This window comes from Epinephelus fuscoguttatus, linkage group LG12, assembly GCF_011397635.1.
Source record: "Epinephelus fuscoguttatus linkage group LG12, E.fuscoguttatus.final_Chr_v1".
Taxonomy (NCBI): Eukaryota; Metazoa; Chordata; class Actinopteri; order Perciformes; family Serranidae; genus Epinephelus; species Epinephelus fuscoguttatus.
The window spans coordinates 11,305,701-11,326,678 of NC_064763.1; the positions used below are offsets into that span (position 1 = coordinate 11,305,701).

Consider the following 20,978-nt stretch of genomic DNA (forward strand, 5'->3'; position numbering starts at 1 on the left):
TCTTACTGCTACAACTTATCTCGGTAGTGGGGCGGATTGTAATGATGGAACTCCTTGTATTTGACATCAGTTATTGGATTCTGTGATATAGTTTGAGAAGTTGGAAACATTGCTACTTGCATGAGACAAATAAATGTATTTTGTGTCAAGCTCTAACATAAAAATTCAGGAAATTATAGATGCTGAGACAAACAACAAAAACAGTCTCCCCTTACTACATTTGTGGAAGTACAGTGAGATGTTCATTCAACGTTCTCAGGGTTATGGTGTTATTGTGCAGGGTATACTGTGAGGTGTACAAGTCAATCTTCAGTATGTGTAGAATGGGCAACAGAACGGAAAATATAGGACTGACTTCCCTCAGTTCCCCTCTGACACAGTCTCAAGAAATGCAAAATTCTAAATACAATCAATACGTCTTTCACTGTAGTATCTTTGTGGCAGACTGCTGCGCTAGATTGCATTAAATTTATTCACATTTTCCACAGACTGGTAAAAAAAGTTGCTTTTGTCAGTGTCATTGCTCTCTAATTTCTTTGATGCAACATTTTCAAATATGATAGAGTTGTTTTTTACTCACCTGTGGCCCAGAAGTACACAACAGACATTGCTTAAACAATTTTTTTGTCAGGGATATTTTTTGGGCTTTTCCTTCAAATCACATCTCAGTTAGTTACGAAGACATAGATAAGCTATCTCACTTGTTCATGTATTTATCTCAGATATAATTGTCTTCTCTGGATGCACTCCCTATGGAAGTGTTTCCACACTATGGAAACACCCTAACACAGTGGAAAGAGTGACAAATAACCTCAGTGCGACCAAAGTGAAACTGAGACGGCATTAATGAAACTAGCCATAATTAAGGCAAAGCCACAGAATCAGTTGTCTTGGTCGAGGATGTGAAGGATATTGTAATTATGATAACAACCTCTCTCTCTTCTGCTCTCGCTCTAAAGTAAAGCTGCTCTCTGTCACCAGGTACTTTGTCTCTCTGGAATGTTTTTCAACCCTTCAAGTGCTCTTTCATGAAGGCCAGAGAGGTATTGAGAGGGCTTCAGGATTGTGGCGAAGTAAAGATCGGTTAAATTAGTCCACCTCCCGCTCAGACGCTTCTTTTATTCTGCGGGTCAGCACCTCCCTCCCTGTTTACCCACATAAATTGGCTCTCTCTGCCTTCTGTCTCTATCCTTTTTCCTACACAAACGTCCATCTGGACTGTGAGAACGAGGAGGGAACAGGAATTTCATCAATAATATTACAAGTTACTGAGCATCTCTAATTTTCACAGCCTCATACAAGTTTCCTGCAGATGCCACATGCTTGCATATTGAAGACTAAAATAGAAGGCTGCAGTTACAGCCACAGTGTACTCTCAAACTATTTACAAAGCAAAAGTGACCTCTACTGGTTGAAAGAGTGAACTCTTTACATGCAGATTCAGACTTCACATCGTGCTTTAAAATTTATCTTTTTCTCCTACTGTACAACATCACTCTCTTGACAGTATCACATTGTAACTAAATTACTTTTATTCCAATATTTAAGACAGCTGAATTTTCAACTACTTTAGATATGTAGATTTGTGCTGCCAGATTTCATGATATTTGGTGTCAATGTTTTGTGCAAGGTGAAATATCTGAGCTATTGTTATCAAAGCTAAAGTAATTAATATTTGTTATTTGAAAATATGTATCTGATGGGTATAAAATATATTTTATCTTTCAGAAATGCTCATGAGAACATAATCATTTAGTGAAGCCATACTAAATATGGAATTCTTTTTTTATGCATCTAATACATTCTGTGTATTAGTGTGTAAATCTGTTTTGGTCAACTTGTGCCATATTGTGTTGTCAGTGGGGGAAAAAAGCTGTTAATGCTAACTATATTGAAAGAACAGAGGGTTAATAATCAGTATTCACAAATAAAGGACAGTGTATTGTATTGTGTTTAATGACAACTCGTAGTTCTTCATAAATTTCCCTTCATAGAAGATGAATGCATGATTAAATGACTTAAATACCCCAGATCTACTTTTTTCAGCCTTATATTCCCCTTGAAAAAATAGGAGCATGCATTTTAAAACTGCAATGACAATGATGCAAACACATTGTTCCCTGAGAACTGAGGAAAAATAGAGTGAATGAAACATTAATAAACCTCAACCAATCAAAGATTTCTTTTTTTAAAGATATTTTTTGGGCATTTTTGCCTTTAATTGATAGGAAAGCTGAGTGTGAAAGGGGGAGAGAGAGGGAATGACATGCAGCAAAGGGCCACAGGCTGGAGTCAAATCTAGGCCACTGTGGCAACAGCCTTGTACATGGGGCGTCTGCTCTATCCACTAAGTCACCGACGCCCTGAACCAATCAAAGTTTTCTGAGTGTTTTATTATAAACTGTTGATGATGATAATGACACAAAACACATTGTCATAGTGCTATCATTATTTATATTTTGACATAAGCCTACAATGTATAAATAAGTCAAGGTGAATGATGATGAATTTAGATATTTAACAGACTGTCATCGCTTCTTATAGTGGAATATAAAATCAATCATACCAGATCACCACAACGGAGTATTAGGGGTTAAATGAACTTGTATACAGTATGATGGCTTTTGTGTCTTTGCCATCTGTGAATTTTGAGTCCATCCTTCACAATGAATATATAGATTTACATTATCAGACTTTACAGCTCTTAAAGAACACAATTGCTCTACGTTGATGCATGAATAAATGTACTTTGCTAAACATAATAATATTATTAAACATTTCTCATTCCGACCTGAATCTAATCAGATTAAATTTATCACACATCTCATCATTCATTAAATTACACAAAGAAACACACTCGCTTACTGCAGCAATTCTGCTCAGCATGATTGTCCCAGCAAAGAAAATAAGCAACATAATTATTGTATTTCAATTCAACATTTAGGAGATGTCCGAACAGTGGTTTTGAAGCCAAAGGTGAAATAGTACTTGAAGACATAGCTGAAGGTGTGATCTCTCAGGCCGTATATGAGTGGGCTCAAACACTTAGGGAAAACAATGAGACCTATAAAGAGGGCATACCGAATCTGAATGACCATCATAGGATTTATGGTCGACATGTCGCTGTAGTCTATCATACCAAACAGAGTGGAGGTGAGACACAGGCATAACTGAAACAGATGCAACAGCACAGTTTTATGGGCCTTACTGGCGTTACCAGCATCAGAAGAGGCTGATTTTGCAGTAATCATGATAGCAATGTATGTGTAAATGATAATCATGCCCACTGATATAAAAAACACAGAGGTGAGGACCTTGTTTATAGTTGCATAAATCTCTAGGCGGAAGACGCTTTGTCTGTGGCAGATCCCCTGTACAGTGAAGCTTGTGTTTCCCAGACTGACAAATAGGAAAAGCTGAGTGAAAGAGTCAACAGAGGCCAGTGTCCACATAACAGCAATGCTCACTTTTGTCCTCTTCATGGTGGTAATTTCGGCATGCCTCAGTGGAAAGCAAATAGCGACATACCTCTCCAAAGACATCACAGCCAGGTTGAGGGGTGACATTTTAACAGTGATGGATGCAAGCAGTGCGAATACAACACAAACGTAGCTGATCATTCTGACCATGGTCACAGCAAAGATGTAGAGCAACATAGTCATTATAATCTGCAGAGATTCAGTGAAGAGCAAATGACCAAACAGGATGTAGCGCGAGTACTCCAGGAGGAGAGGCTTCCTCAGCAAGGCAAACAGCATGACACAGTTTACATACAGAAAGAAAAGGCATGGCAACATCGACAGCACAGCTTTGACAGGTTTCTGAAACAGGATCACTCTGGTTACTTCTGTTGTGTCATTCATAACCACAGCTTCAAGCAACATCTGTAAAGGCATTGCACATAATCACATCTCACTGATCCATAATCGACATTCTGTCAAATAATTCTGTCAAATAATATCTTGAAAAAGCATGTTGGTCTGTGACAAAGCCACAGTTTTGCAGGGTTGAAAAAAAAAAAAACCGAGACAGTATCACAATAAATAAATAATATTTCAGATATACATCGATGAGGTTAACGACATGACAAATACATTTCTTGTATGTCTGAGACACATTACTTACATGTTACTGGTTTGGTCTGACTTCATTTGACAGGGGCAAGTCTAATGACTCAGCTCCCAGCCCATTACGTCCTTTTAATAAGTGATCTGTGTCTTGACATCATCACCTGTAGCAGCTGAACAACCAGTAAAAGCTTTGCATTGTTTATGGTAATGTTTGAGAAGTTACATGCTACTAGAGCAGTAACTCTACTGTTTTCCTTATTTATATTAAGATAGAATATATATTATCAAATGTATTTGTATTTCACACTGCTAAAGTTGTGTGTACAGTTTGTTAAAATCCAACAGAAAGTCAGTGGGGAGACTTCTAAGATGCCATGTTTGACTGCTGACAACGTGCAGAGCTACTGCATAAACTAAAATGAATTCAAACCATTGTATTTCATTTATACTGCAGTATGTAAGTGAGTTGCCATCTGTCTTGACCTATATTCAATTTAATAGAGTACAAAGACAGGATAATTATATTCAAACAGATGAACTTTATTGTTTTGTTCCCTGTGAAGTGAGGAAAAATAGAGTGAAGGAAACATTCATAAACCTCAACCAATAACACATTCTAAGCTTTTTATTATAAACTGTTCATTGTAAGGTGACAATGACACAAAAACACAGTCATAGTGCTATCACTAATACTACAGAACAACATAATCATATTTTACATGGATCATTTATTTCACGTCAGTTATATACAGTACAGGCCAAAAGTTTGGACACACCTTCTCATTCAATGCGTTTTCTTTATTTTCATGACTATTTACATTGTAGATTCTCACTGAAGGCATCAAAACTATGAATGAACACATGTGGAGTTATGTACTTAACAAAAAGGTGAAATAACTGAAAACATGTTTTATATTCTAGTTTCTTCAAAATAGCCACCCTTTGCTCTGATTACTGCTTTGCACACTCTTGGCATTCTCTCCATGAGCTTCAAGAGGTAGTCACCTGAAATGGTTTCCACTTCACAGGTGTGCCTTATCAGGGTTAATTAGTGGAATTTCTTGCTTTATCAATGGGGTTGGGACCATCAGTTGTGTTGTGCAGAAGTCAGGTTAATACACAGCCGACAGCCCTATTGGACAACTGTTAAAATTCATATTATGGCAAGAACCAATCAGCTAACTAAAGAAAAACGAGTGGCCATCATTACTTTAAGAAATGAAGGTCAGTCAGTCCGGAAAATTGCAAAAACTTTAAATGTGTCCCCAAGTGGAGTCGCAAAAACCATCAGGCGCTACAATGAAACTGGCACACATGAGGACCGACCCAGGAAAGGAAGACCAAGAGTCACCTCTGCTTCTGAGGATAAGTTCATCCGAGTCACCAGCCTCAGAAATCGCAAGTTAACAGCAGCTCAGATCAGAGACCAGATGAATGCCACACAGAGTTCTAGCAGCAGACCCATCTCTAGAACAACTGTTAAGAGGAGACTGCGCGAATCAGGCCTTCATGGTCAAATAGCTGCTAGGAAACCACTGCTAAGGAGAGGCAACAAGCAGAAGAGATTTGTTTGGGCAAAGAAACACAAGGAATGGAGATTAGACCAGTGGAAATCTGTGCTTTGGTCTGATGAGTCCAAATTTGAGATCTTTGGTTCCAACCGCCGTGTCTTTGTGAGACGCAGAAAAGGTGAACGGATGGATTCCACATGCCTGGTTCCCACTGTGAAGCATGGAGGAGGAGGTGTGATGGTGTGGGGGTGTTTTGCTGGTGACACTGTTGGGGATTTATTCAAAATTGAAGGCACACTGAACCAGCATGGCTACCACATCATCCTGCAGCGACATGCCATCCCATCCGGTTTGCGTTTAGTTGGACGATCATTTATTTTTCAACAGGACAATGACCCCAAACACACCTCCAGGCTGTGTAAGGGCTATTTGACCAAGAAGGAGAGTGATGGAGTGCTGCGGCAGATGACCTGGCCTCCACAGTCACCGGACCTGAACCCAATCGAGATGGTTTGGGGTGAGCCGGACCGCAGAGTGAAGGCAAAGGGGCCAACAAGTGCTAAACACCTCTGGGAACTCCTTCAAGACTGCTGGAAAACCATTTCAGGTGACTACCTCTTGAAGCTCATGGAGAGAATGCCAAGAGTGTGCAAAGCAGTAATCAGAGCAAAGGGTGGCTATTTTGAAGAAACTAGAATATAAAACATGTTTTCAGTTATTTCACGGCATGATCACATTAGTCCTGTCCTTGCATCATTGCACTGGCTGCCTGTTAATTTTAGGATCCAGTTCAAGGTTTTATTAATTGTTTTTAAGTGTTTAAATGGTCTAGCACCGTCTTATTTATCAGAGAGAGAGTTTTTTTTTTTTTTTTTTTTTTTTTTTTTTAAATTGAGCCCTTACTATTTCCTTTGTTTTATTTATTATGATATTTGTGTATGATTATTTTATATTTCAATAACTGTACAGCACTTTGGTCAACTGAGGTTGTTTTTAAATGTGCTTTATAAATAAAGTTTGACTTGACTTGACTTTGACTTCACCTTTTTTTGTTAAGTACATAACTCCACATGTGTTCATTCATAGTTTTGATGCCTTCAGTGAGAATCTACAATGTAAATAGTCATGAAAATAAAGAAAACGCATTGAATGAGAAGGTGTGTCCAAACTTTTGGCCTGTACTGTACACAGTATATTGTGTCTCTATGTATAATATTAACACAGCTTGTTGTTTATGAAAAAATATACTGTAGTGTAAAACAGTCAGTTCTTTCGTACATAAAACACCTCACCATCTTCAAGGATTTTTGTTCATGATTTATATTTTGACATAAGCCTAAAAATGTATAAATGAGTCATAGAGAGTGATTATGAATTTAGATATTGAACAATTTCTCATTATTTCTTACATTGGATTATAAAGTAGGCCTAAATAAACCAAATCACCAAAAAGGAGTATTAAGGGTTAAATGGACTTGTGTACAATATGATGGCTTTTGTTAAAATGAGAAGAAGTGATGGAAAGGTGTGTCTTTGTGATCTGTGAATTTTAAGCCCATCCTTAACAACAAATATATAGATTTACATTATCAGACTTTGCAACTCTTTGAGAACACAATTGCTCTACGTTGATGCATGAATAAATGTACTTTACTAAACATAATAATATTATTAAACATTTCTCATTCTGACCTGAATCCGATCAGATTAAATTTATCACACACCTCATCATTAATTAAATTACACAAAGAAACACACTCGCTTACTGCAGATGTAACTTGTCCTTTCTGCTCAGCATGATTGTCCGTGCAAAGAAAAAAAGCACAGCATAATTGTTGTATTTCAATTCAACATTTAGGAGATGTCCGAACAGTGGTTTTGAAGCCAAAGGTGAAATAGTACTTGAAGACATGGCTGAAAGTGTGATCTCTCAGGCCGTATATGAGTGGGCTCAAACACTTAGGGAAAACAATGAGACCTATAAAGAAGGCATAGTGAATGTGAAGGACCATCATAGGATTTATGGTCGACATGTCGCTGTAGTCTATCATACCAAACAGAGTGGAGGCGAGACACAGGCATAACTGAAACAGATGCAACAGCACAGTTTTATGGGCCTTACTGGCGTTACCAGCATCAGAAGAGGCTGATTTTGCAGTAATCATGATAGCAATGTATGTGTAAATGATAATCATGCCCACTGATATAAAAAACACAGAGGTGAGGACCTTGTTTATAGTTGCATAAATCTCTAGGCGGAAGACGCTTTGTCTGTGGCAGATCCCCTGTACAGTGAAGCTTGTGTTTCCCAGACTGACAAATAGGAAAAGCTGAGTGAAAGAGTCAACAGAGGCCAGTGTCCACATAACAGCAATGCTCACTTTTGTCCTCCTCATGGTGGTAATTTCGCATGCCTCAGTGGAAAGCAAATAGCGACATACCTCTCCAAAGACATCACAGCCAGGTTGAGGGTGACATTTTAACAGTGATGGATGCAAGCAGTGCGAATACAACACAAACGTAGCTGATCATTCTGACCATGGTCACAGCAAAGATGTAGAGCAACATAGTCATTATAATCTGCAGAGATTCAGTGAAGAGCAAATGACCAAACAGGATGTAGCGCGAGTACTCCAGGAGGAGAGGCTTCCTCAGCAAGGCAAACAGCATGACACAGTTTACATACAGAAAGAAAAGGCATGGCAGCATCGACAGCACAGCTTTGACAGGTTTCTGAAACAGGATCACTCTGGTTACTTCTGTTGTGTCATTCATAACCACAGCTTCAAGCAACATCTGTAAAGGCATTGCACATAATCACATCTCACCGATCCATAATCAGCAGAAGTCTGTTCAAATAAATTCTTTAGAATAATATCCTAAATAAGCATACTGGTCTGTAACAGATTTCAGGGGTTGAATATACAAGACAGTATCACAATAAATAAATAATATTTCAGATATACATCAATGAGGTAAAAGTATGATAAAATACATCTCTTGCATGTCTGAGACACATTACTTACATGTTACTGGTTTAGTCTGACTTCATTTGACAGGGAGGTTTTGGTGGGCAAGTCTGAGGGATGACTCAGCTCCCAGCCCATTAAGTCATTTTGATAAGTAATGTGTGTCTTGACATCATCACCTGTAGCAGCTGAACAACCAGTAAAAGCTTTGCATTGTTTATGGTTTCCTTGAAGGAAAGTTTGAGAAGTTACATGCTACTAGAGCAGTAACTTTGCTGTTTTCCTTATTTACAGTAGGATAGAAAATATATCAAATGTATTTATATTTCACACTGTTAAAGTTGTGCATACAGTTTGCTAAAACCCATCAATAGAAAGTCAATAGGGGGACTTCTAAGATGCCATGTTTGACTACTGACAACCTGCAGAGCTACTGCCTAAACTAAATGAATTCAAACCATTGTATTTCATTTATACTGCAGTATTTAAATGAGCTGCAATCCATTTTGACCTATATTCACTTTCATACAGTACAAAGACAGGATAATTATTGTACAACCTGATAAACTTTATTGTTTTTTGTAAATATACACACATTTAAATTTTAAGCAGTAACACAATCAAGAAGCAAGACTGGCACAAGGCTCATCACTTTGTGGAAAAACTGTGTGGGTAAATAGTGCAACAGTTAAAGAACGTTTCTCAACGCACAGTTGCAAGGAATTTAGGATTTCACCATCTACAATTCATAATATCATCAAAAGATTCAGAGAAATCTCTGCACATACGGGGCAAGGCTGAAAACAAACACTGAATGCCTGTGACCTTTGACCCCTCAGGCTGCACTGCATTAAAAACCGCCATGACTGTTCAAAGGATATTACTACGAACACTTTGGAAAACCATTGTCAGTAAACACAGTTCGTTGCTGCATCCACAAATGCAAGTTAAGAATCTACCAATTCCAATTGCTTTTGGAAATCATGGACATTGTGTTGTCTGGGCTGAAGAAGAAAAGGACCATCTAGACTGTTACCATCACAAAGTTCAAAATCCGCATCTGTGATGGTATGAGGGAGTGTTAGTGCCCATAACATCATGGGTAACTTGCACATCTGTGAAAGCACCATGATTGCAGAAGGTTCATGCAGGTTTTGGAGCAACATATGCTGCCATCCAGACTACGCCTTTTTCAGGGACCTCTCTGCTTATTCCAGCAAGACAATGAGACATATTCTGCATGTGTTACAACAGCATGGCATCATAGTGAAAGAGAGCAGGTACTAGACTGGTCTGCCTGCAGTCCAGATCTGTCTCCTATTGAAAGTGTGCAGCACATTATGAAGCGCAAAAGTGCGCCCCCCTTGTCAAGTATCACAGCCTCTCCACAGCTTTTGTATCCAGCTGAGAATCTTTCAGTTCTTGTTCGGGGGCTTTTTGCCCATTCCTCTTTGCAAAGGGCTTCTAGTTCTGAGATTCTTGATCTGTCTTGCATGCACTGCTCTTCTGAGGTCTATCCAAAGATTTTTAATGAGGCTTAGGTTGGGGGACTGTGAGGGCCATGGCAAAACCTTCAGCCTGTGCCTCTTGAGGTAGTCCATTGTGGATTTTTGAGGTGTGTTTAGGATCATTGTTCTGTGTAGAAGCCATCCTCCCTTCATCTTCAGCTGTTTTTGCTAATGTTGTGGTGTTTGTTACCAGAATTTGCTGGGATTTAACTGAATTCATTCTTCCCTCTACTTGTGAAATGATCCCAGTGCCACTGGCTGCAACACAAGCCCAAAGCTAAAAGTTCTATTTTAACTCCATCAGTCCACAGGACTTGTTTCATTTACAGACTCCTGACATTGAATTTTGTGGTGAGGACACAGAAAAGGTTTTCTTCTGATGACTCTTCCATGAAGGTCATATTTGTTCAGGTATCACTGCACAGTAGAACAGTACACCACCACTCCAGAGTTTGCTAAATTGTCCTGCAGATCTTTTGCAGTCAAACAAGGGTTTTGATTTGCATTTCTAGAAATCCTATGAGAAGCAGATTTTCTTTGTCTTCCAGACCTCAACTTGACCTCCATTTCCCATTAACTGCCATTTCTTAATTATATTACTAACTGAGGAAACAGCCACCTGAAAACACTTTGCTATCTTCCTATAGTCTTCTCCTGCTTTGTGGGAAATCAGTTATTTTAGTTTTCAGAGTGCTAGGCAGCTGTTTAGAGGAGCCCATGGCTGCTGATTGCTGGGACAAGGTTTCAGGAGACAGAGTTTTTATAAATCTTTAAATTTGCATCATCTAGCCTTTCCTAATGATAGCTGTGAGCCAGCCATAGCTCTAACAAGCTAAGAAAGGTCTGAGATTCTAGTAAAAGTTGTCTGAGAGCTCAAATGTCTTGGGTGCCTAAACATTTGCATGGTGCTCCTTTTTAAACTCTAAAATTCTACAAAACAAAATGAATCCATTAATCTTGCTTAAAATGTTGAAAAGCATGTCTCATGTATATCTTCATGCCTTTTGGAGAGCAGTTCATCTTCTACTTACTTAACTATTCACAGTAAATGTAATTTTAATCAGGGGTGCCTCAACAAAACCTTGCATGCATATAAAGTGCAAGCAATAAAGTCATTCCCATACCAGCAAGTTCAGCAGGAAATGTCAAATGCAAAAGTAATTGTAAACATATTATGATGAAAATGTGTACATGGAAATGTAAATTTCCACTGTGGGTAGTGGCCGACAAAAGTCAACGTTGTTACCTAAACCAAAATAGGTTTCTCCTCTGCACAGTGGTTGTTTTAGCACAGCTTATTAGGCTCAGCTCTACATCAACAGTCCAATATTACACTGACCAGTCAAAGCCTTAGCCTATACTTTGTCATCCTCAGCTGGACATTAAGTGGTTGTGCATGCAATGTTTACAAGGACAGTCCATTTGAAGAACTCACTGATTTGATATTCTTGGAAGTGGAAATTTTTGGAAGGTTCCTCGTTAACTAGCTCTGAAGTGTTTTTAAAATATCTGTCCAAGGAGATGACTTTTGAAATGCTTATGAATCGCTGTTGTTGTCTTTACTTTTCCTTATTCCCAACATGACACTGAAATGCAATTTGCCAATGCTATGCTAACATTTAGCATGCTCTGTTAGCGCTAAACTCTGAGGCAGACAGGAGTTTGGACATAAGTTTAATAATAATAATAATAATAATAATAGATTTTATTTATAACGCACTTTACATTTGAATACAAATCTCAAAGTGCACAGTACAAAGGCAACAGCTTTGTTTGAAGGTACGTCATCTTAAACTGTTGTATGAGTGGAAATTTGGACATGTTAGTGGCACTAGATGAAGTCAAGGTAGCCTATCACCAAAATTATTAGGTTTAGCCTAATCCTCTGGGTACTGTTAAGGTTTAAGTCAAATTTCATTCAATCCATGTAGTCACGACAGGATTTGACCCTGGACCAATGTGTTGGACGGATGAACTTTAAGTGATGGATTCTGCTTTTCTTAGACCATCAAGTGCAGCCAAAAAGGTTGCATGGCAAAGCTGAGTTTATTTTTATTACTAGAATAAATAAACTCATAGCTCGTCTCTTGTTTGTTCTGACCAACACCTCTTATCCTTTCATCTTCATGTCTGTACAGCTCCTCTGTACCACAGCACAGTGGACAGCACCTCCATGTTTGTAAGGCTGGCGCTGTGTGATTGACAGATTGAAGTTCTGTCAAATTAATGTTTCCTTATGGCAGATTTATTTTCATTTGTAGTAGGATTGCCTAATCAGTTTCAACAGTGATTCTGTCTATCTGGCCTGATAGTGTAAGGAAAGGGTACAATATAGAAAAAGACAGATTGTTGTATCACGGAGGTATTAATCTGTGGCATTCTCCTGGATCATTCAAAGGTGTTATATTGTCCACCCTTTGTAAATCCTGCACTTTTTTTTGCTTCAGTTTCATCCCATATATTTTTTAAGAACTTGTGGAAAATGGTTATCAAGTATAGGATATCATTTGTTAGGCCCAAAGAAGTTCTTCTGTTTAGTGCAACATGTCTGCTTTGTTTGCAAACTCACATCCCCTAATGACTTTAGTGACAGTAATTCTTTGGAGGACAGTCATTAATAATTCAGATATTTACATTGCACATAATTGCAATATATGTCTCAGTGCCTTGGTCCACAGAGGAACAATTAAAACCTGCATTTCATTCCCAGGAGAAAATCAGGTACATGGAAGAAAAACATGTCACCTTCGCCATCATAAAGTTTAGAAAACAACAACCTTGTTTTTCACTTTTGTTTCAGAGTTGTGGGAAAAAAACCCATTAACAAATAGAAAAGAGAATTAGCTTCACATATTCACATTAGCACTCAAACCAACGAGGGGAGCCAGGTCGTGGGTTTTTTTTTGGGGGGGGGGCTTTTTGCCTTCAATGGACAGGACAGACTGAAATGGGGTGAGAGAGGGAGAGTGGGGGTTGACATGCAGCAGAGGGTTGAGTGTCGAGCCTGTGACTGCTGCAGCGAGGCATCGCCTCTGTGCATGGGGCGACGCCCCCCAGGTTGTGGTTTTTAAATGTTCATTATAACATTGCTTGATTTTATGAAGAATAATCATAAAAGAAATGGTATCCACCAGTTCAACCACCCTTTGAGATTTTGCATAATTATCTTTTCTTTTTTTAAATTAAAAACTAAAGTTTATATTCTTTAATTCAGTTACCTTATTTTGTAATAGAGCATTTCCTTAATCTGGTAAATAGTCTTCAACCTCCAGGCCTGAGTCACTGGTGCAGAACTAAAAGCAGCCGCTGTCTAGTCATGTGTAAACTGTTCAGTGTTGAGGAATCCAAATGTGTACTGAACATCAGAATTTTATAAGATTTTATGTAAAACACCTAAACTGTAGGGTGGAGCCGCAAAAAAGACTGAAGGGCCAGTAGATCTTCCATGTTTGCCTACACCAGACTCTGGTGCATCAGCTGTGGCCCCTTTACCGAAACCTTCACCTTATGCCTTGGTAATGTCCGCTGTGATGTTGGGAGTTACAAAGTGTGTTACACTATTTGAGTGTTACAAATGTTAGTTTTAACAAAAGTAAAGAGTGTGACAAGATGATAGAATACGAGGACAAATACTCATATATTTGTCACTTATTCTAAACACCAGTTACATCTCTCTTGTTTCATGATGTCATGTTAAATAACTACCACATTTAAAATGATCATGATGTCCTTTTAATACACATTCCAAATATACAAGCATGGGTGACATTTCTGCTGCATCCATCTTTAATCATTGTTGGAATTCAAACATTACAAACACATTAACAATGATGCAATCACTCAAAATAAAAAAGAATAAATAAAAGGATACTATGCAGGATTTTCTTAAAAAATAAAAAACAATGTAGAATCATACAAAAGTAATACTCTCAATCATCACTTAACCACGCCCACGGATGATACCTACTAGATTTTGAAGTGAATATTGTCTATCACATTAAAAGCAAAGGAAAAAAAAAACAAAAAACACTCCACGTAAGTCCGCAGATTTTCATTGTGTATCACTGCTGGAAACTGCATAAAAATAAATAAATCACATGTTCTGTTTGGGTTTGTTCAAGACCAACTAGAAGTGGGTGGTGGTGTTTTTATATGCCCTCTGCCTGCATTGCATTGTGGATGTTGATTCACTGCAATCTTTGAGCAGTGGTGTAACCCCGAGCCCACAGGAACGTGCAGGTGAGGTTGGGACAGGAATCACTGTGCCAAGAAAAAACGCGAATAGAGTGAGGCGAAGCGCCAAGAGGACAAAATGAGAGTGAATGTTGAGGTTGGCTTTCACTGTCACTGATGAGCACTGAAGGACAGGATGGGGATGACGAGCGATGCCAAGTTTAACTGTTTTCTACTGGACAGGTAGGCGCTAGCAGTGAGCTCAGTTAGTTTGTTGAAGTATCGGCTTCTCCATCACAACAAATGCTATGTTCCTAAAATAGTACTGTAGCTTTAAGTGAAGCGTAGGAAGGAGGGGCCAAGTTTGAATGTTGTGTTCACAAACAGTAAGCCACAATTCCTGCATAGTATCCCTTTAAACATAACATAAAAAAATTACTGTAAAGGAAGAGTACAATCAAATCCCAGTGTTTTAAAATAAAAATAAGGCAAAGCTGAGAGGCAAAGTATCTACATAACAAAAGCAACATAATAATGATAATAATAATAATAATAATAATAATAATAATAATAATAATAATTGCTTATTTTATTTTTCCCTATTTTGCTGTTAAATTGTATGAGGATGTGAATGAATCTTGAAACATTTCTTCTATGGCTGCTGGCTATCTTTAGACTGATAACTGGAAATTAGCTGTGGAAAGAGGATAACAAAATTGTTACAAAAAGTCATAAAATGTGGATTATTTTAAACAACAACAACAAAAAAAGACCGTAATGTGATCTAATCGCTTTCACATTGCGGCCATTTGTTCTTGAAATTATCTTGGAATTTTACTGTTCAACCATTTGGTGTAATTTCTCTTTTGTTTGTTAAACATTTCAGTCTCCTGTAATTCTACACTATAACTATGTAAAATTATTAATATTATGTTACATATATCCAATATGTTGTATACATTTCACTTACCACAGGTATCCCTCCTTAAACTCAGTGAATTTGTGACGGACCATAAATGTTGCTAGAGCGTCTGCTACCTAGCAACAGATGACAGAGGACTAAATTAAAAAAATAGCAACAGACTGAATCTGGATCAAATGACTGAACAAAATCAGATATGCTAACTGAATTAAAAGGTGACGGTACAAACAACAGTATCTCTAAGTTTGCACTAGGTTTTTATTCCCATAATTACATACAGCCTACAGTGTACGTTGAGGCCATCAGCCCTTACTTTCTCAGGTGCATCCTCATGGACAGCGTGACCACACTGAGGGAGGACCTGCATCTGGAACTTCCCTGTAGTTAAACATTGAGATTATGGATATTTTTTAGGTTCATATTCAACATTCAAACGTGGAAATAAAAAGGAAAACTATGCATAAAATCTCAGTTGGTGCTTCCTACCTTGCATCTGTCCAATAGTAAGGTCTTTGTCAAGCCTGTCCACTCCTGTACAATGGATTAAGTCAGGGGTGAAATTGTGCAGTCAATAGCAAAATAGTTTGGAATAAAAATGAAATGACTTGTATTCAACCAATCTAGTGTGACTGCCCTAAAATTCCATCAAAATTGCCTATCCACACACTTTTTGAGTATTTGGAGCACCAAATAATAATGTGAGTTCACTGTGAGAGCTCTAACCTGCAAGCAGAAGCAGTTTTGGCACAGGGCAAGTGAGAAAGAGGGCAGACAGGCCTCTGAACCAGCCCTCCCAGTATTTTTCTGTCTTTGACAGCTCCACTCGCCAGGTGAAGATGCTTTCCTTTTTTGTCTGTATGGAAGAAATCAACATTTTAGGAACACTGCCACCTCCCACAAACACATACACATGCTACAAATTAAAAGCCAAATAGTTAGAGAGATGGAACCTCTTGGTCATCTTCCTTCATCCTTTTCTTGTTGGATTCTTCTTCCGCCTCTTCATCCTCCTCCTCTTCTATAATACCTTCAATGCTATTGGACACACCTGGACTGCTGGTGGATTCCTCACATCTGTAAAAGTCAGAACAGACCACAATGACTTACGGTACATATAAAACCCGCAAAACTATACAGGACAAACAAATGAGACAAAAAGCAAACATACTTTTTCACCTGGCCTCCCATTGACACTCTCGCAGACTCCGTATTTCGGATCTGGCCGCTCTTCACACTGAAAGCAAAGGAGAAGAACATTTTCAGACACTTGGCACTCTAGATGCCAACCAAGCTTGGAAATCGAAACTCTAAGACCGGACACTGAAAGTTGTCCAGCACAAAGGAAATGCTTTCAACAAGGCTCCAATTAGTTTAGTAAATAATGTTTATGACACTGTATATAATGTAATTTAATATGTAAATAATGATGTAAATAATGTTTATGACACAGCATAATTTGGCCAAAACTATACTCTTCCTTTACACATTAATTTGGCCCCAGTCTCACGTCAAAGATGTAGCAGTAAACTATTTGATGTTTACCTCCACTCAATGGCATTCTCCAGGGATTTAAAGGTCTTTGGCCGACTTCTGAGGAAATTCTGCATACTGTTCAGAGCATCCATTGCTGTACCTGAATGCAATTCACAACAATTATTTATCATTATTATGCGCAGTGATACTATAGTGAGCTCACTTAATTTGATTCCATTATGAATATTAAACATATGAATTCACTGCTTATTTAAAGATGCGTTAAAATCAACCTGCTGTTAGGTCAACTAAGCATCATAAACTTAAAAATATCTTATCTTAGCAAGCACATACCTTCTACAACATCAATGACACAGAGGCCAAGCAGGGATGGTATATGATTGGCGGCGGCTGTATGAACAGCGATGGCCCCGCCCATGCTGTGTCCAATAATCATGATCGGAGGTGGGCTCTCTCCATAGAGCACCTCCACCACTTTGCCAATATCCCTTGTGAAAGAAGAAGCAAGGGAAACCTGTAAACCTTGTTACATTTTTATCATGTGTCTGAGTGTACAGTCAGCAACCTCAAGAATGTATTTAACAATTGAACCTTTTTTATTTTATTTTAAAGCACAGTCAGCAGTCCAAATGTAAACACAAAAGACTCAAATAATACTCTCCCTCCTGGACTGAACTGTGAAAGGATGCACCAAACATTCCTCGCCTTTATGAATGTGGAAGGCCGTAGAGATCAAAGCTGACTGTGTGCCTGACTCTGTACTCAAGGAGTACAAGGAGTGCAAGGCTAAGCTGCTTAAGTCAGCGCATGTGTGGTTATCACAAATTCCAGTGTCTGTTTTAACTGCACACAAAAAAAAACTTACTTGGCCATCGTGTCTGCAGAGAGATCATCAGGATTTTTCACTTTGGTGTCGCCTGCAGATAATGAGAGAGGAGCAAATTTCCCCATTTGTTCCATCTAAGCACATGAATATGCAAAGAATGACCTTCTAGATGATGTAGGGGGGAGAGGTGGCTTCAAATCACAGGTGGGCAGGGATGTGATCAAGATAATTTGACACACTAATGTCACTTCTTAACAATTTGTGGCAGAGGAGAAGCAATTTAAACAGTAAAATCTGATTTAAATCTGACTTAAGTTGTTTTGCTATAGCAGAAAATATCAAGTGTCAACTTTATTTCATCACTTTATATCACTGCAATATCAAGCAAAACTAGAAACAAACAAACAAATGTTAATAAGGGTATACTACACTTTTACAGAATGCTTAAGATAAGACAAAGTATTGGGATGCAGTGATCAGCATATTTTTAAACCAAGAGAATCATAAGATATCTATATGTGCATATATTTTTGCAAAGCATTATTCAAAGGGGAATTATAATATTACCATACCAAACTAAAAAATCTCCGACATGATCTGCTTCCTGATCTATAAAAAAATATGTCTAGTTCCTAACGTTGCGCTGTGTGACTACCTATATTTACCATGAGCTCGAAGGTCCATAGCCACCACCCTGCAGTTGATTCTGCTGCATATGACGGCCTGCAAAGACACATGCAGAAATGATTTCAATCAGATAGTGTACAGCATATACACTGTAATAAAGGAACAGCTTCATAAATGTTCCAGATTTTGTTAATGTGCATTTTAAGCAGTGTATTTTTAAGAGCTTATTAAGTTTGTGTAATAATTGTCATGCTCACAGTAAACACTGCCCAGGAGAGCGCAGAATGGCCTCCCCCATGGAGCAGAAGCAGCACAGGACCATGGGCACCACTGCAGTAAATTCTGAAGATGTTCAACGTAGTCAAGGAAACGCATACATGACTGAATAATAATGAATAAAAAATGTACTTTATAAACTGGTTATTTCCCATGTTCTCTCCTACGCTGAAGTTAGAAAGCACACAGGTCGCTAAATCTGAATGACCTAGTTGGATTTGAATGCTCTGGGTGATTGACACACCGAAGTGTCACAATTCATGGCTAATTTTCTCCTGACAAACACAAGTAGCAGGTGAGGATATATCTTTGCCATTTTCATTCTCCACCTCAACATCTTCTATGGTTTCAAAGTACTGACTCCAGGGCAGGGGGGAGAAATCTCTCTTCCGTCCGGGTCTGTATTTCAAAAGAGAGGGGGGAAAAAAAAAAAAAAAAAAAGATAAGCAAAATGTAAACTAATCCCATATTGCAGCAGGATTATTAAAAACATAAAACTCTGAATGTGTTACCATGAAGAAGATAAACTGGTTCTCTGATACTACAGCTTTTTCACGAGGTCAAACACTGGAACATTTAAGAGAAAAAATGGCCCACAGATTATGACACAGGGATCTAAATGTAACACAAGCAATAAATAGTAATGTTTTATAAATATTTAACAATTCTAAAGCTCTGGCTGCTGGCTTTTTAACTGGCAGAAAAACAGACACAGCTTACTTTATTAAGAGCAATGTTGTAGGGTTTGCATTTTAGTGTTGTTTAAATTCTTTGCACATACTTGAGAGGGCTTGGATGCTGTTTTATTCAAACCCCAAATATACAACACTGTCAAAGTGTCAAAGACACTACTTTTCAGTGGTGGACTCAGGCTGTCTGAGGGGCAGGGCTGAAAAAACAAATGTGCACCAGCATGCACAAAGTTCTGCATCGTGTTTTCTGAATTTCAAGACGACCCTAGAGGGCCCTTCATCCTGATTTCCTCTTCTTGAGGGGTACCATAGAAGTCATTTTATTTTGTTTCCTCTATTGAAGGGAATCCTAGAGCAGTGGTTCTCAAACTTTTTTGTGTCAAGGGCCCCTAAATTGATACACATTAAGTCCCAAACCCCAATTTGATAAGATGTTACTTCAGGGATCTCCATCTGAATAGATCTGGGTTGTCAGATATTATTAAGACCAGAATAATAAGCTGTAATCTACAGTTGAGGAGGTAACAGTGGAAGGCGTGAAACCTACGGTCAGAATAGTCTCTGTTATGATTTTACATGACACTGGGCTCACATCTCCAGTCAATTAAAAAGTAAAAATAAAATATTAATCATTTGTCTGGAGACTCCCTGGGACTCCCTCAAAGACCCCTGTGGGTCCCTGGACCCCTGCTTAGGAACCACTGCTCTAAATGACAATCACTTTTTCTTCACTGTGAGGGCACCCTAAAGGACATATCATCGCGTTTTCCACTGTTTGGGCATCCAAGAAGCCACTTACGCTATTATTTTTCTACCTTAGGGGCATCCAAGAGTGTAGCTTTGCTGCGTTTTTCGGACATAAGGTGGCCCCCAGGGTCCATCAGTGCTGCTATAGTGTGTCGTGAATGCTCATCCTAACCCTGACATAAGCTAATGTCAGTGGACTTCCACATTGAACTAAGTTTGACCTAAATAATATATACATAAAATGCGCAGGCTGTATTCGACATCTACTTAGTAAATCAAAAATGGTCATGTTATACTCGGCGTATGATGCTAATCCACCACTGTTGGTCAAAACTCTGCTAGCAACAACTAGCTTAACTAGCTAACGTCATCGGTTCAATAGACTTGTCCTTAAACTATAACGATACGACATAATGTAACAGAGAGCAACTGGTGTGATTCAGATCAAATCAAATGTACCGTTAGCCTGTCAGCACAGTGACAGGATGCAATTAAGATGCTAACTAACTCACCCCATTTTCATCTTGGAGCTGGACTGAAAACCACCTGCCATAGGAGGTCTGGAGGCTAACAGGTTTAAATGCAACTGTTTCTCCATGTTGTCGAGAGCGGGGTCGGTCTCTGTCAGGAACTCTTTAATGCGACCTCCCCTCTCTTTCGCTGCATATGATGTTCTTCGACACCTGCACCGATGCTAGCCAGGCATTGGATAAATTCTAGCTAACGCTAGCACTGAGATACGTTTCTCCGACAAGCTAACTGTTAGCGCTCTTCTTCTGCTGCGGCTGTGATTATTTTGGGTCGGACTCTTCTTCTACGGTTTTCTTTACTGGTAGCTTGGCGTAGACCTCTCAGAGCATTACTGCCACCTTTTGACGATATCACATAACACATGCTATGTCTTCTAAAATCCAAACTTCTCACAGGTCTCACGGTTAAATAAAACTATAAATATTCTATGTAAATTAATGACAACGTTATTAACTTGCAGTTAGACATCAAAGCAAATTATTTAACGAAGAGTCAGCTGGTGTTACGATTGTTTGTAAGGAAAGCCTGCACAGACATCAAAATATATTTCACATTGCTCCAGCCGAAGATAATTTTTCAACAGATGCTGTAATATTCCACTGTAATATAGAGAGATTAATAAAAAGTAACAT

The 20,978-nt window shown here is 38.6% G+C and overlaps 2 protein-coding genes and 1 pseudogene across 2 annotated transcripts; all 3 read right to left on the reverse strand.

The window, feature by feature from the left end:
- Positions 1–2,933: 2,933 nt before the first annotated feature.
- LOC125898596 (odorant receptor 131-2-like) lies at positions 2,934–3,896 on the reverse strand. The gene has a single exon (XM_049592438.1). It carries the CDS (start codon positions 3,894–3,896, stop codon positions 2,934–2,936), a length of 963 nt encoding a protein of 320 aa, XP_049448395.1.
- A 3,532-nt stretch (positions 3,897–7,428) lies between these two features.
- On the reverse strand, positions 7,429–8,389 carry LOC125898597 (odorant receptor 131-2-like; annotated as a pseudogene).
- A 5,388-nt stretch (positions 8,390–13,777) lies between these two features.
- ppme1 (protein phosphatase methylesterase 1) lies at positions 13,778–20,646 on the reverse strand. The gene is made up of 14 exons (XM_049592583.1): positions 20,328–20,646; positions 18,680–18,775; positions 18,358–18,448; positions 18,139–18,196; positions 17,513–17,564; positions 16,981–17,135; positions 16,696–16,786; positions 16,322–16,387; positions 16,104–16,227; positions 15,877–16,006; positions 15,640–15,684; positions 15,467–15,531; positions 15,202–15,269; positions 13,778–14,925 (listed from the first exon to the last, which is right to left on the reverse strand). Exons 1-14 carry the CDS (start codon positions 20,411–20,413, stop codon positions 14,922–14,924), a joined length of 1,131 nt encoding a protein of 376 aa, XP_049448540.1. The 5' UTR covers positions 20,414–20,646; the 3' UTR covers positions 13,778–14,921.
- Between the last annotated feature and the right edge of the window lie 332 nt (positions 20,647–20,978).